The sequence below is a fragment of the Gorilla gorilla genome, chromosome 15 (assembly GCF_029281585.2).
Source record: "Gorilla gorilla gorilla isolate KB3781 chromosome 15, NHGRI_mGorGor1-v2.1_pri, whole genome shotgun sequence".
Lineage (NCBI taxonomy): Eukaryota > Metazoa > Chordata > Mammalia > Primates > Hominidae > Gorilla > Gorilla gorilla.
In genome coordinates, this window is record NC_073239.2 from 119,046,526 (window position 1) to 119,058,217 (window position 11,692).

Below are 11,692 nucleotides of genomic sequence, written 5' to 3' on the forward strand. Positions count from 1 at the left end.
CTCTTGCTGCTCAGGCTGGAGTGCAATGGTGCAATCCCAGCCCACCACAACCTCCGCCTCCCAGGTTCAAGCGATTCTCCTGCCTCAGCCAGGATGGCTTTAAGTAGATTTGGTAAAGAACTTTGAGACACTGTAAGGCCAAGGAATTGACTGTATTTATAACAGAAGGTATTCCATGAATAACATCAAAACGTGGACACTAAGAGAACACATGTAACTCATGGACGCAGGGGATGCATGTTGTCTGCATTCCTGTTTTCTGTGCCTACATGTGCTCCACCCCACACCTGCTGAGTACATGCTGGGAAGACCATGTCAACCCTTGGAGCAGCTAGTGTTGAACCATCTCCTGCTAGCGCCTCATGTTTTACATTTTGGCACTGTCATCCAGATACTCCCCTTTCCCCCTAAATAAGACACTGTCACACAATATCTTTTAACTCATCTGTATTTGTTACAACTTTAAGCAGAATGTGACTCGAGCACTACATTTCCATCCACAAGACTGGGTCTGAGTTATTTTTGAACAGCTTTATGATATGCTTAGGTAGGCTTTTAACTTTGCTCCTCCAAACAATACTTTTCTTTGGAAAACAAGCCCTGCGGAGAGATCCTTCCATCAAGTTGCTTCAGTTTAACCTATTTCTAGAGGACTAGTACATGCAGAATTGTCAACTACAGGGGATGAAAAGTTCAAAAAGTAGATCCTACAAGATGTAACAAATACTTTTCTAAACATCAAGATACAGCTCAGGAACACTTCAATAACAAGATTTGGTCTACTTAGGAATCCGGCTTGACAGCTAAACACTTTAGACCACAAAGTTAACATCATGTTACATACATCTTACAGTGCACGTTACCCCAATCTGTGAAAATAAACCAACATGAAACTCAAAAAGCATTACTAGCTCTGCTTTAGTGCCTAAGGTATCACAGCATCACTTAGTAGACAGAAATCTTATCTTCCCCTTAAAGTAGTTGTCATGCCATACAGACTTTTTAATATTAACAAAAATAAAGAAAAACATCCTTGAAAATATATTATCGGAGGAATTGTAGAGTACTCAACAGGTAAGTCATCCCTCAGCCAGAGGTTAGTCTACTTCTTCCATGCGTGATGTGTCGTCATCTCCTTCGAGGGGTGGCATTTCTTCAGTTACAGCAGCACTGGTATCATCAGCAGTAGGGTCATCTTCATCAATACCTGTTTCCAAAATAAAATCCTCGTATTACAAAGATTTCTTAAAGCCAGCTGTTAGTGTAATACTCTTGGTTTCTACCTGCTTTCAAGACAGTATTACAGGACATATGAGTCTCAATTTCATTTCTTAGCTCTGTAAGACCTTACTTATCCCTAAAAAAAAATATACTTTAATACCTCCAAGCAGCAAGCAGGACAAGGTGCTCCAAGTTTGGATAACTGAAAGTTTACCATTTTCTTCACTGTCGTGTGTTTATTTTCTTTTTAACATTACATAGTATAAGGCTTACCTAGACCAAGTTTGATCATCCTGTAGATCCTGTTAGCATGTGTCTGGGGATCTTCCAGACTGAAGCCAGAAGACAAGAGCGCAGTTTCATAAAGCAAGATGACCAGATCCTTCACAGACTTGTCGTTCTTATCAGCCTCTGCCTTTTGCCTTAAGGTCTCAATAATGGAATGGTCAGGGTTTATCTCCAGGTGTTTCTTTGCTGCCATGTAACCCATTGTTGAGTTGTCTCTTAGGGCTTGAGCTTTCATGATTCTCTCCATGTTTGCTGTCCAGCCATATGTGCTTGTGACAATACAGCATGGAGATGTCACCAATCGGTTTGACACAACCACCTGTAATCAGAAAGTGATGACTAGGAACCTAGAAAGATTAATTCCTAAACTTTCATTGTGAAATGAAATCTGTAGAACCCAAATTTCAATAGATCCAAAATACTATCTACTGTCAAATACAACCTAAATGTCGCATTAGGTATCCAAAGAGCACAGGTTATAATTTCACGTTTTACATACACAACTTTTTTTTTTTTTTTTGAGCTAGAGTCTCGCTCCATCACCCAGGCTGGAATGCAGTGGTGCGATCTTGGCTCACTGCAACCTCCGCCTCCCGGGTTCAGGCGATTCTCCTGCCTCAGCCTCCCAAGTGGCTAGGATTACAGGCTGTACCACCACGCCTGGTTTATTTTTTTCTATTTTTTAGTAGAGACTGAGTTTCACTGTGTAGCCAGGATGGCCTCGATCTCCTGACCTTGTGATCCGCTGCCTCAGCCTCCCAAAGTGCTGGGATTGCAGGCGTGAGCCACCGCGCCCAGCCATACACGACATAGTTTTCTATTTTAAGTTGAAAACATGCGAAAATGGGCTATGTATGACTAAGCTTGAAAGCACCTTACAAGTATCAATGATCGGGAAATGCTGTATTCACATACCTTTTCAACTTTTTTCTCCAATATGTCTTTCATGATTTTGCAGAGGTTCTCAAACTTTGTTTTTTTCTCTTCCTGTTTCTTTTTCTCTTCTTCATCCTCTGGAAGTTCCAGGCCTTCTTTGGTGACTGACACTAAAGTCTTCCCCTCAAATTCCTTCAGCTGTTGGACACAGTACTCATCAATGGGCTCAATCATATAGATCACTTCTAAGCCATGTTTCCGAAGACGCTCCACAAAGGCTGAGTTAGCTACCTGGTCCTTGGTCTCACCTGAGGTATTACAAAGTTACTTTTAGACCTTTTAACAGTAAGAATGATTTCATCTAGTTCTGACTTTTCTTGCTAGCCAGATACCTAGGCAGAACCTAAGACAGAAGATGACCTAGTTCATGTTAAACATCTTGCCTAGATCAATACCAGTTGTTAACAGTGCTACCTGAGTAGAAAACACACCCACAGAGCCTACAAGGTTGTAACAACGACGTGTATGACTGTAACATAGTGTCCTCTTACCTGTGATATAATAGATATGTTTCTGGTTCTCCTTCATTCTGGTGCAGTAGTCCTTGAGAGAAACCATCTCATCACCAGAGGCAGATGTGTAGTACCTTAACAGCTCTGAAAGCTTCTTCCGATTTTGAGAGTCTTCGTGTATTCCAAGCTGAAACAAAATATGTTCTTTACAAAGACTTTCTGAATTAAAAAAAAAAAAAAAAACACTAAAGAGGCCAATTGGAAAACTAATTTAACCAATATTTACACCAACCTTTATGTTTTTAGAGAACTGCTCATAGAATTTCTTGTAGTTCTCTTTATCTTCCGCCAGTTCAGTAAAGAGTTCTAAGCATTTTTTGACCAAATTCTTCCTGATAACTTTCAAAATTTTGCTTTGTTGCAACATCTCACGGGAAATGTTTAGAGGGAGATCCTCCGAGTCTACCACCCCTCTAATGAAGTCTGAAAAAAATAAAAACCAAATGCACTGAGTCATTCCAAGGACAAAACTGGTACTATGTAAACTCCCAAAATCAAAGATAACCTGGAGATGACAGGACGTATTTTTGAGACAGTCTCACTCTGTTGCCCAGGCTGGAGGGCAGTGGCGCAATTGCCACTCACTGCAACCTCTGCCTCCCGGGGGGGTTCAAGCTATTTTCATGCCTCAGCCTGCCACTACATGGGGCTAATTTTTGTAATTTAGTAGAGATAGGGTTTCACCATGTTGCCCAGGCTGGTCTTGAACTCCTGACCTCAAGTGATCTGCCCACCCCGGCCTCCCAAACTGCTAGGATTATAGGTATGAGCCACCATGCCCACCCAGAAAGTACTTCTTTCATCAGTGACAGTGATTATTTTTCCTATCTATACTTACTGAGATATTCAGGGATTAGCTCCTCACAGTTATCCATGATGAAAACTCTGCGTACATACAATTTGATGTTGTTCTTTTTCTTTCTGTTTTCAAACAGATCAAAAGGAGCACGTCGTGGGACAAATAGAAGGGCTCTGAATTCCAACTGTCCTTCAACTGAAAAATGCTGTAATAAAACATACACTAAGTACCAATGAACAATGCATTATAGAAGCTATTTGGGGCGGTGGAGAAAGATGATAATCTAAGGACAAGCTTGAAGCACCCATCAGTCACTCTCACTCACCTTCACTGCCAAGTGATCTTCCCAGTCATTGGTCAAGCTCTTATAGAATTCTCCGTACTCCTCATTAGTAATATCGTCCGGATTTCTGGTCCAGATAGGCTTTGTTTTGTTGAGCTCTTCTTGGTCGATGTACTTTTCCTTAATCTTCTTCTTCTTCTTCTTGTCACCATCCTTCTTTTCTTCTTCTTCCTCATCAGAACCAACATCTTCAATTTCAGGTTTGTCTTCCGACTCTTTCTCTTCTTTTTCTTTTTCTTCTTCTTTGTCTTCCTTTTCTTCAGCCTCATCATCGCTGACTTCTTTATCACGTTCCTTCTCCACCTTCAAAAGAAAACATGAAATCACATCACTGCTGTACTCTAGAACTAAGCGACAGCGCTGCGCCACTATTTTCAACCTAAGGCCAAAGTCTAAATTAGCCAACTTGAGAAGCACCCAGCTTTTCATCAATATTTGATACACCCACTTAATAGCCCGAGGAACCTTTACAGAGTTAGGTAGTAGAGCTTAGGTTCCCCAGGCTTCAGACTAGTTGAACAGATCTAGGGACTAAGGATGTAGTACAGTCACCCCAATCACCTACAGACAGTAATTCACTCTGCAATTACATAAAAACTTACAAAAAGAGTAATGGGATATCCAATAAACTGAGAATGTTTCTTCACAATCTCCTTTATTCTTCGTTCCTCCAAGTACTCAGTTTGGTCTTCTTTCAGGTGTAGGATAACTTTTGTTCCACGACCCATAGGTTCACCTGCAAGAGAAAAAAGAAAAATTGACTTAATACATTCAATTTAGTGCTCAACGCCATGCCTAACACCCTTATAACGTGTCTATAAAGCAAGGTTTGCAGTTACTACAGATGCAAAGGCGCCCACAGCAGAACCTTTTGGGCAAGGTGCCTTGCCCAAAAGAACCACCCACCAAGTCATGCCATTACACTAATTAAGTGCTCTAGCTTGTTCCCGATCGTTGGGCAAACACAAATTCTGTAAGCTTCACCACATCCCCAGGGGTCCAAGGGTTGCAGCACCCCACCCTTCCACCGCTCACTTAACCAGTTAATGTTCAGGTGCCTACCTGTGTCTGTCCTCACTGTGAATGATCCCCCTGCTGAGGACTCCCAAGCGTACTGCTCATCATCGTTATGTTTGGTGATCACAGTTACTTTCTCAGCAACCAAATAAGCAGAATAAAAACCAACACCGAACTGGCCAATCATAGAGATATCTGCACCAGCCTGCAAAGCTTCCATGAACGCTTTGGTCCCAGACTTGGCGATAGTACCAAGGTTATTGATCAAGTCAGCCTTGGTCATTCCAATTCCAGTATCCACAATAGTGAGGGTTCGATCTTGTTTGTTCGGTATAAGGTTAATATGCAGCTCTTTCCCAGAGTCTAATTTACTGGGATCTGTCAAGCTTTCATACCGGATTTTGTCCAATGCCTGTTAACAAAAAATATTAATTTAAGCATACAGCCCCCCCAAGAAGTTCACACTGAAACCAAAATCCGATTCTGGGTTAATAAACGACTTACATCTGATGAATTTGAAATGAGCTCTCTCAGAAAGATCTCTTTGTTCGAGTAGAAAGTATTGATGATCAATGACATCAACTGGGCAATTTCTGCCTGAAAGGCGAACGTCTCAACCTCCTCCTCCTCCATCGGTTGGTCTTGGGTCTGGGTTTCCTCAGGCATCTGGAACGACACCGCGCCGGTTTAAAACCTTGCAGGACGTCAACAGAGGCAACACGAGATTCCATCGCGTCCTCCAAATATTTTTAAAGCCGGATTGGAGATTTGCGAAGTTTAAGTAAGCCGAAAATAGAAGGGCGGCTGACAAAGGATGACCTCATTTCGGAGCGCGGCAACTACCACCAGCGTGTGCGCGCTTCCGGGAGGCCGCTGCAGGCCCGGGCCCAGTCCCCCGCCGCGGTTCCCAACGGACACCCCGGGTGCCCTCCCGCGCGGGCTGCGGCTCCGCCACGGCGGCCTCCTCCGCCTGCGCCCCCAGCGGGGCCGGGCGGGGGACCCCCGCGGCGGGGCCGCTCTGTTCGCGTGCGGCGCCCGCTCTGGCGCTGCTGCAGAGCTTCGGGGAGCCCACGGCCGCCCGGCCCATTCCTGAAGCGGGGTGCGGAACCCGCAGCGGGCCCGAGGCCTCCGGAATAGGAAGCGCGGCCACCCGGGAGCGCGGCCCTGGCTGCTTCAGGGATCCGGTCCGGCCCCCACAGCCTCCGCTCCGCGCCAGCCGCCCCCGGTCCCGGTCCCCAATACACCTCCACAGGCCCCCACAACCACCCCTCACCTTGGCTAAGTGACCGCACAGGACCAACGGCACAGCAACACCAGGACGCTGAAGCAACTGACGCGCCGCCCCCGCGCCTGCCTTATATAGCGACGGGCCCGCCCAGCGCGCGGCGCTTTTTCCAGAAGCCTCCCGAACCTTCCGGAAGAACCCTCCCCAACTGCCGCCGCGGCCGCGCGCCTGCGCCTGCGCCGTCGCCGCAGCACCCCCTCCTGCGGGCGCGCGCAGGCCCTGCTCGTGGCCCGGCCCGGGCAACCTTCCCTCAGTCGCCGCCGCGCGCCTCTCGCACGCCCCCGCGCCGGCCTCAATGCGCCTGCGCGTCCTGGAATTCTCGGGAAGGTCCGAGCGCCTTCTGGGGCCGCCCGCGCCCTCCGCCCTGCACCCCCACCTGCCGAACGCGGGCGGAGGGCACGCCCGGGCGTGGGGGCCTTTGAAGTGAGGTGTAGTTGGTCACCCGGGCTGAGCGGAACGCGGGGCCGGGGTGGGAGGCGCGCCTGGAGGGAGGGTCGTGCGTGGACGGAGAGCGCCCCGGGTCTCACGCGCCCGGGAGGCTACCGGAGCCGTCGTCCTGACTGGCGCCGCGCCCGCTGCCAACGAACCCAGCCACAGGCGGCGCCGGGATCGCGGGGCTCTGCCCTCTGGGGGCTGTTAAGCCTCAGGCTGCTGCGCACTGGGGAGGCTGTCCCGCGTCCTGCGCGCTCGGGGATTCTCCAGACCCACCGGTGGCTCGGGAGCGCTCCCTACTTTTGGGTTCCCCGAAAGCCATGTGCTTCATACTTAAGGGCCCCTTAGCTTGGGAATCGGGGACTTGGTGAACAAATTCATGCTTACCCAGCTACACCCGGCATGATTTTGAAAAGCCCATCGTTTTGCCAACCGATTTGCGGTCTCCAAATTAAGTATCTAACACTTCGGTGATGAACTTGCCCTAAAAGGTTTGTTTTTTTTTTTCTTTTTTTTTTTTGGACAGGCTCTCGCTTTGTCGCCCAGGCTGGGGTGCCGCGGCGGAATCTCGGCTCACTGCAGCTTCGACCCTCCCGGGCTCAGGTGATCCTCCCGCCTCAGCTTTCCCAGTAGCTGGGACGAGCGCGGGCAGAGGACCGCAGGCGCGGACACCACACCTGTCTAGTTTTTGTATTTATTTGTAGAGTCGGGGTTTCACCATGTTGCCCAGGCTGGAAAAGCCAGTTTCTACATGGGAATTTTCGGATATTTTGGCCAAGGCCAGCTGTGGGAACCTTGGAGGCGTTAGGGTTCCTTCGACTTGGCTCCCCTGCCTGGTCCATGTCCTCTTCCTCTTTGTCTCTGGCGCCTCCCATGATTGGGCCTCCTCCTGCCTAGACTCATAGCCAGGCCCTGGGAATAATCTGAAAGCTCCTTGCCATGTAAAGAAACGACGGAACTACCTCCGCTTCCTGGTCTCTAGGGAAACGCAGCTTGCTCAGGAGCAGGGGTTTTCAGCCTGCGGCCTGGGACCCCCTTAAGAGTGTGTGAAATCAACATAAAGCGTCTTGCCTGGCATTACAAAGCGGGGGAAGTGGAAGGAAACTAGCAGCCACGTGGCGCGGGCCCCAGCGGTGGTGACTGGGTGTGTGCCTGGTCCTGTGGTAGCTGTGGCGCAGCCTGGGGGCGCTCCCCCGGCCCAGGCTTTCCCTACAGCTGCAGCCTGGACTGGCGGGGAGGAATCCGGAAGCAGGAAGAGCGGTGAGCGGGTCGCTGAAGGGGCGCAAGGTCTTCCCTGGCGAGTGCCGCCTTCGCCTGTTTCCTTCCTGTCACCACCAGCCACTGTCCCCACTCTCCTCACTTGTAGGAACTTTTCCTACCGCAGTTTCTGCCATTGCCCAGGGGGTTTGAGATATAGAGGAGCCATCCAGGGCCCTAGCTCTGACGTTCTTTTTTTTCTTTCTTTCTTTTTTTTTTTTAGACAAAATCTCACTCTTCATACCCCAGGCTCGAGTGCAATAGCACAATCTCTGCTCACTGCAACCTCTACCTCCTGGGTTCAAGTGATTCTCCTGCCTTAGCCTCCCGAGTAGCTGGGATTACAGGCACCCCCCACCACACCCGGCTAATTTTTGTATTTTTAGTAGAGACGGGGTTTCACCATGTTGGCCAGGCTGGTCTCGAACCCCTGACCTCAGGTGATCCGCCCGCCTCGGCCTCCCAAAGTGCTGGGATTACAGGCGTGAGCCACGGCGCCCGGCCAGCTCTGACATTCTTTGTCCTTTGTTTTGAGGACCTTCATTTACCCCGATTTTTCCAGTGAACCTGCTCCAAAGCCCCTCCCTGGGTCTGGGCATCACTGGGAACCACTGTTTCCCGTCAGGCCCCATCTTTAATGTCCCTCCTTCCTTCCACAACTTCCTGTCTTTCCAGCTCTCCCCCCTCGGTTAATCAACAGGACATTTTTGTCCTGTCTCCAGGTGACATTCCACAGTTACCCACCAGGTGCGACCTCTGTAATGGTTTCTACCATCAACACGCCAGCCCCTGGCTGTTCCTTCTCTCTCCTCAGACTCATGCCCCTCTCCCTGGCACATCACGGAGCTCTTGGAGGTGGGTCTTTGCCCCCAGTAAATCTTGTCCAGCACTCTCACTAATAGAACTTGTGTGCAGATGACTCACGGAAGAGCCCGGCCAGGACTCAGCTCCAGACCTGGATGCTGAGCCTCATGAGCTTCCTTGCTGTCTCCAGCCCTCTTTGAGGGCTCGTTAGCCAGGTCACTGACTATCCCACCTTAAAGAACCCCAAGCTTCCCCACAACGGATCTGGCACTGAGTCCTGCCACTTCTGCCTCCTAAGTACCTCTTGAACCCAGCCACTTCCCTCCACCTTCATCCCCCGCTTCCACACAACCGTCAGCTCACCTGGAAGGCCTCCATAACCACCTAACTGCTCCCTGCATATGGTCTGGTCTGTCTCCAAACTGTAGCCAGGGTGAGCTTTGAGAACACAGACCTGGCCCTATCTATTCCCTCCTCACCACCCTCTGCAAATCCTAGCTGACTTCCCATCCTTCTAGGAGGAAGACAGAGCTCTTTAGGCCTGTGAGGCCCCGCAGGTCGCTGCTGCCTACCCATACAGCGCCAGTTCCCACTGTGCTCCTATTTCTGTGTCTGGCGCACTCCCCATGACTCACCCCCACGAGGCTGTGCAAATGCTGTTCTCTCTGCCTGGAACACCATTCCCTCTGTTCTTCTCTAATTAATTTTTAATGGACCTTCTGCTCACACATTTTCTTAGGAACCCCACCTGCCTCCCACCAGGCCAGGTGTCCTGTCATGGAGAGGTTCTCAGAATGTGGTGCCCTCTCCTTCAGAGTACAGACCACATGTGCTCCTCTGCTTCCTCTAGCCCTCCAACCCTAAGTTCTTCCACTCCTGCTTCACCGCCTTTTCTGTCCAGCCTCCTCCTCTTCCTTCCTCAACAACATATTTCTTTTTTTTTTTTTTTTTTGAGACAGAGTCTCGCTCTGTCGCCCAGGCTGGAGTGCAGTGGTGCGATCTTGGCTCATTACAAGCTCCACCTCCCAGGTTCACGCCATTCTCCTACTTCAGCCTCCCTAGTAGCTGGGACTACAGGCGCCCACCACCACGCCTGGCTAATTTTTTGTATTCTTTAAGTAGAGAGGAGGTTTCACCGTGTCAGCCAGGATGGTCTTGATCTCTTGACCTTGTGATCCGCCCGCCTTGGCCTCCCAAAGTGCTGGGATTAGAGGCGTGAGCCACAGTGCCTGGCCTCAACAACGTATTTCTAATAGATCACCAAGTCCTGCAGATTTAGCATCCTAAATATTTGTTGACCTCGTCCCACAGTGATGTTGCTGTTAGGGCAATCTGACCATTTTCCTCCTCTATTTGAAAGCTTTCAGTGTCCCTCAGTAAAGCTGGAGCATGGATTCTGGACCCAGGTGGCCTGGATTCAGATCTTAGCCACTGCCTGTGTGACCCAGGGCAAGTCACTTACCCTTTCTATGCATCCAGTTCAGTATCTGTAGCATAGACATGAACATGTCTTCTTCGTAGAGTGGTTATGAGGCTTAAATGAGCCACTTCTGGTTTTGGAAATGGCTCAGGTGATAGCCTACCCCATAGCAATTTATGCCCCCTTACTTGCTTGCCAGGCAGCAGGCTAGCTACTTTGCATGCAGTTTCTTAATCCTCTCAACTCTGAAGTAGGTGTCTTTGGTCCCACTGTACAGATGAGAACACTGAGGCTTAGGAGAGGTAAGTCCTTTACTCAGGGTAACCCAGAGCAAGGGCCTCCAGGGCAGTTACACCCAGGTCTGGCTCATGATTTTTGTTTTATCCTGATAAACAGTCTCAGCCGGGTGCAATGGCTCACACCTGTAATCCCAGCACTTTGGGAGGCTGAGGCAGACCAATCAATTGAGGTCAGAAGTTTGAGACCAGCCTGGACAACATGGTGAAACCCCATCTCTACAAAAAATACAAAAAAATTTAGCTGGGTGTGGCAGCACACACCTGTAGTCCCAGCTACTCGGGAGGCTGAGGCAGGACAATTGCTTGAACTCAGGAGGCAGAGGCTGCAGTGAGCCGAGATTGCGCCACTGCACTCCAGCCTGGGCAACAGAGTGAGACTGTCTCAAAAAAACAAACAAAAAAAAAGACAGTCTCACTCTCTTGCCCAGGCTGGAGCACAGTGGCACAACATGGTTCACTACACCGTCAACCTCCTGGGCGCAAGTGATCCTTCTGCCTCGGCCTCCTGAGGAGCTGGGACCACAGGCATGTGCCACCACACTCAGCTAAATTTTATTTTTTTTGTAGAGATGAGGTCTTGCCATATTACCCAGGCTGGTCTTGAACTCCTGGACTTAAGGAGTCCTCCCACTGTGGCCTCTCAAATTGCTGGGATTACAGGTGTGAGCCACCACAACTGCCCTTGGCTCATACATTTTGATACATTTTTTCATTTTCATTCAGCTCAAAATATTTTTAAAATTTCCTTCTATTTCTCGACTCATGGGTTATTTATACATGCTTTACTTTTCAAATAGTTGGAGGTTTTTCAGATTTTGTTACTGATTTTTTTTTTTTTTTTTTTTGAGACAGTCCCGCTCTGTCGCCCAGGCTGGAGTGCAGTGTCGTGTGCTCTTGGCTCACTGCAACCTCCGCCTCCCGGGTTCAAGCAATTCTCGTGCCTCAGTCTCCCAAGTAGCTGGGATTACAGGCATGCATCACCACACCTGGCTGACTTTTTTGTATTTTTAGTAGAGATGGGCTTTCACCATGTTCACCAGGCTGGTCTCAACCTCCTGGCCTCAAGTGATGTGCCCGCC

The 11,692-nt window shown here is 49.3% G+C and overlaps 1 protein-coding gene across 1 annotated transcript; it reads right to left on the reverse strand.

The window, feature by feature from the left end:
- Positions 1 to 432: 432 nt before the first annotated feature.
- On the reverse strand, positions 433 to 6,593 carry HSP90AA1 (heat shock protein 90 alpha family class A member 1). Its single transcript, XM_031001957.3, has 11 exons — positions 6,390 to 6,593; positions 5,621 to 5,782; positions 5,162 to 5,528; positions 4,702 to 4,835; positions 4,082 to 4,402; positions 3,796 to 3,961; positions 3,190 to 3,380; positions 2,937 to 3,084; positions 2,425 to 2,693; positions 1,495 to 1,828; positions 433 to 1,207 (listed from the first exon to the last, which is right to left on the reverse strand). The coding sequence occupies exons 2-11, from the start codon at positions 5,780 to 5,782 to the stop codon at positions 1,098 to 1,100; spliced, it is 2,202 nt and encodes a 733-aa protein (XP_030857817.1). The 5' UTR covers positions 6,390 to 6,593; the 3' UTR covers positions 433 to 1,097.
- Between the last annotated feature and the right edge of the window lie 5,099 nt (positions 6,594 to 11,692).

Bases quoted from the DNA above. Each gene is read 5' to 3' on its own strand.
- HSP90AA1 (XM_031001957.3), bottom strand. From the start codon at position 5,782: ATGCCTGAGGAAACCCAGACCCAAGACCAACCGATGGAGGAGGAGGAG. The intron at 5,529-5,620 runs GTAAGTCGTTTA...TTTTGTTAACAG, and splicing joins TCATTTCAAATTCATCAGAT to GCATTGGACAAAATCCGGTA. The intron at 3,085-3,189 runs GTTGGTGTAAAT...ATTTTGTTTCAG, and splicing joins AGTTCTCTAAAAACATAAAG to CTTGGAATACACGAAGACTC.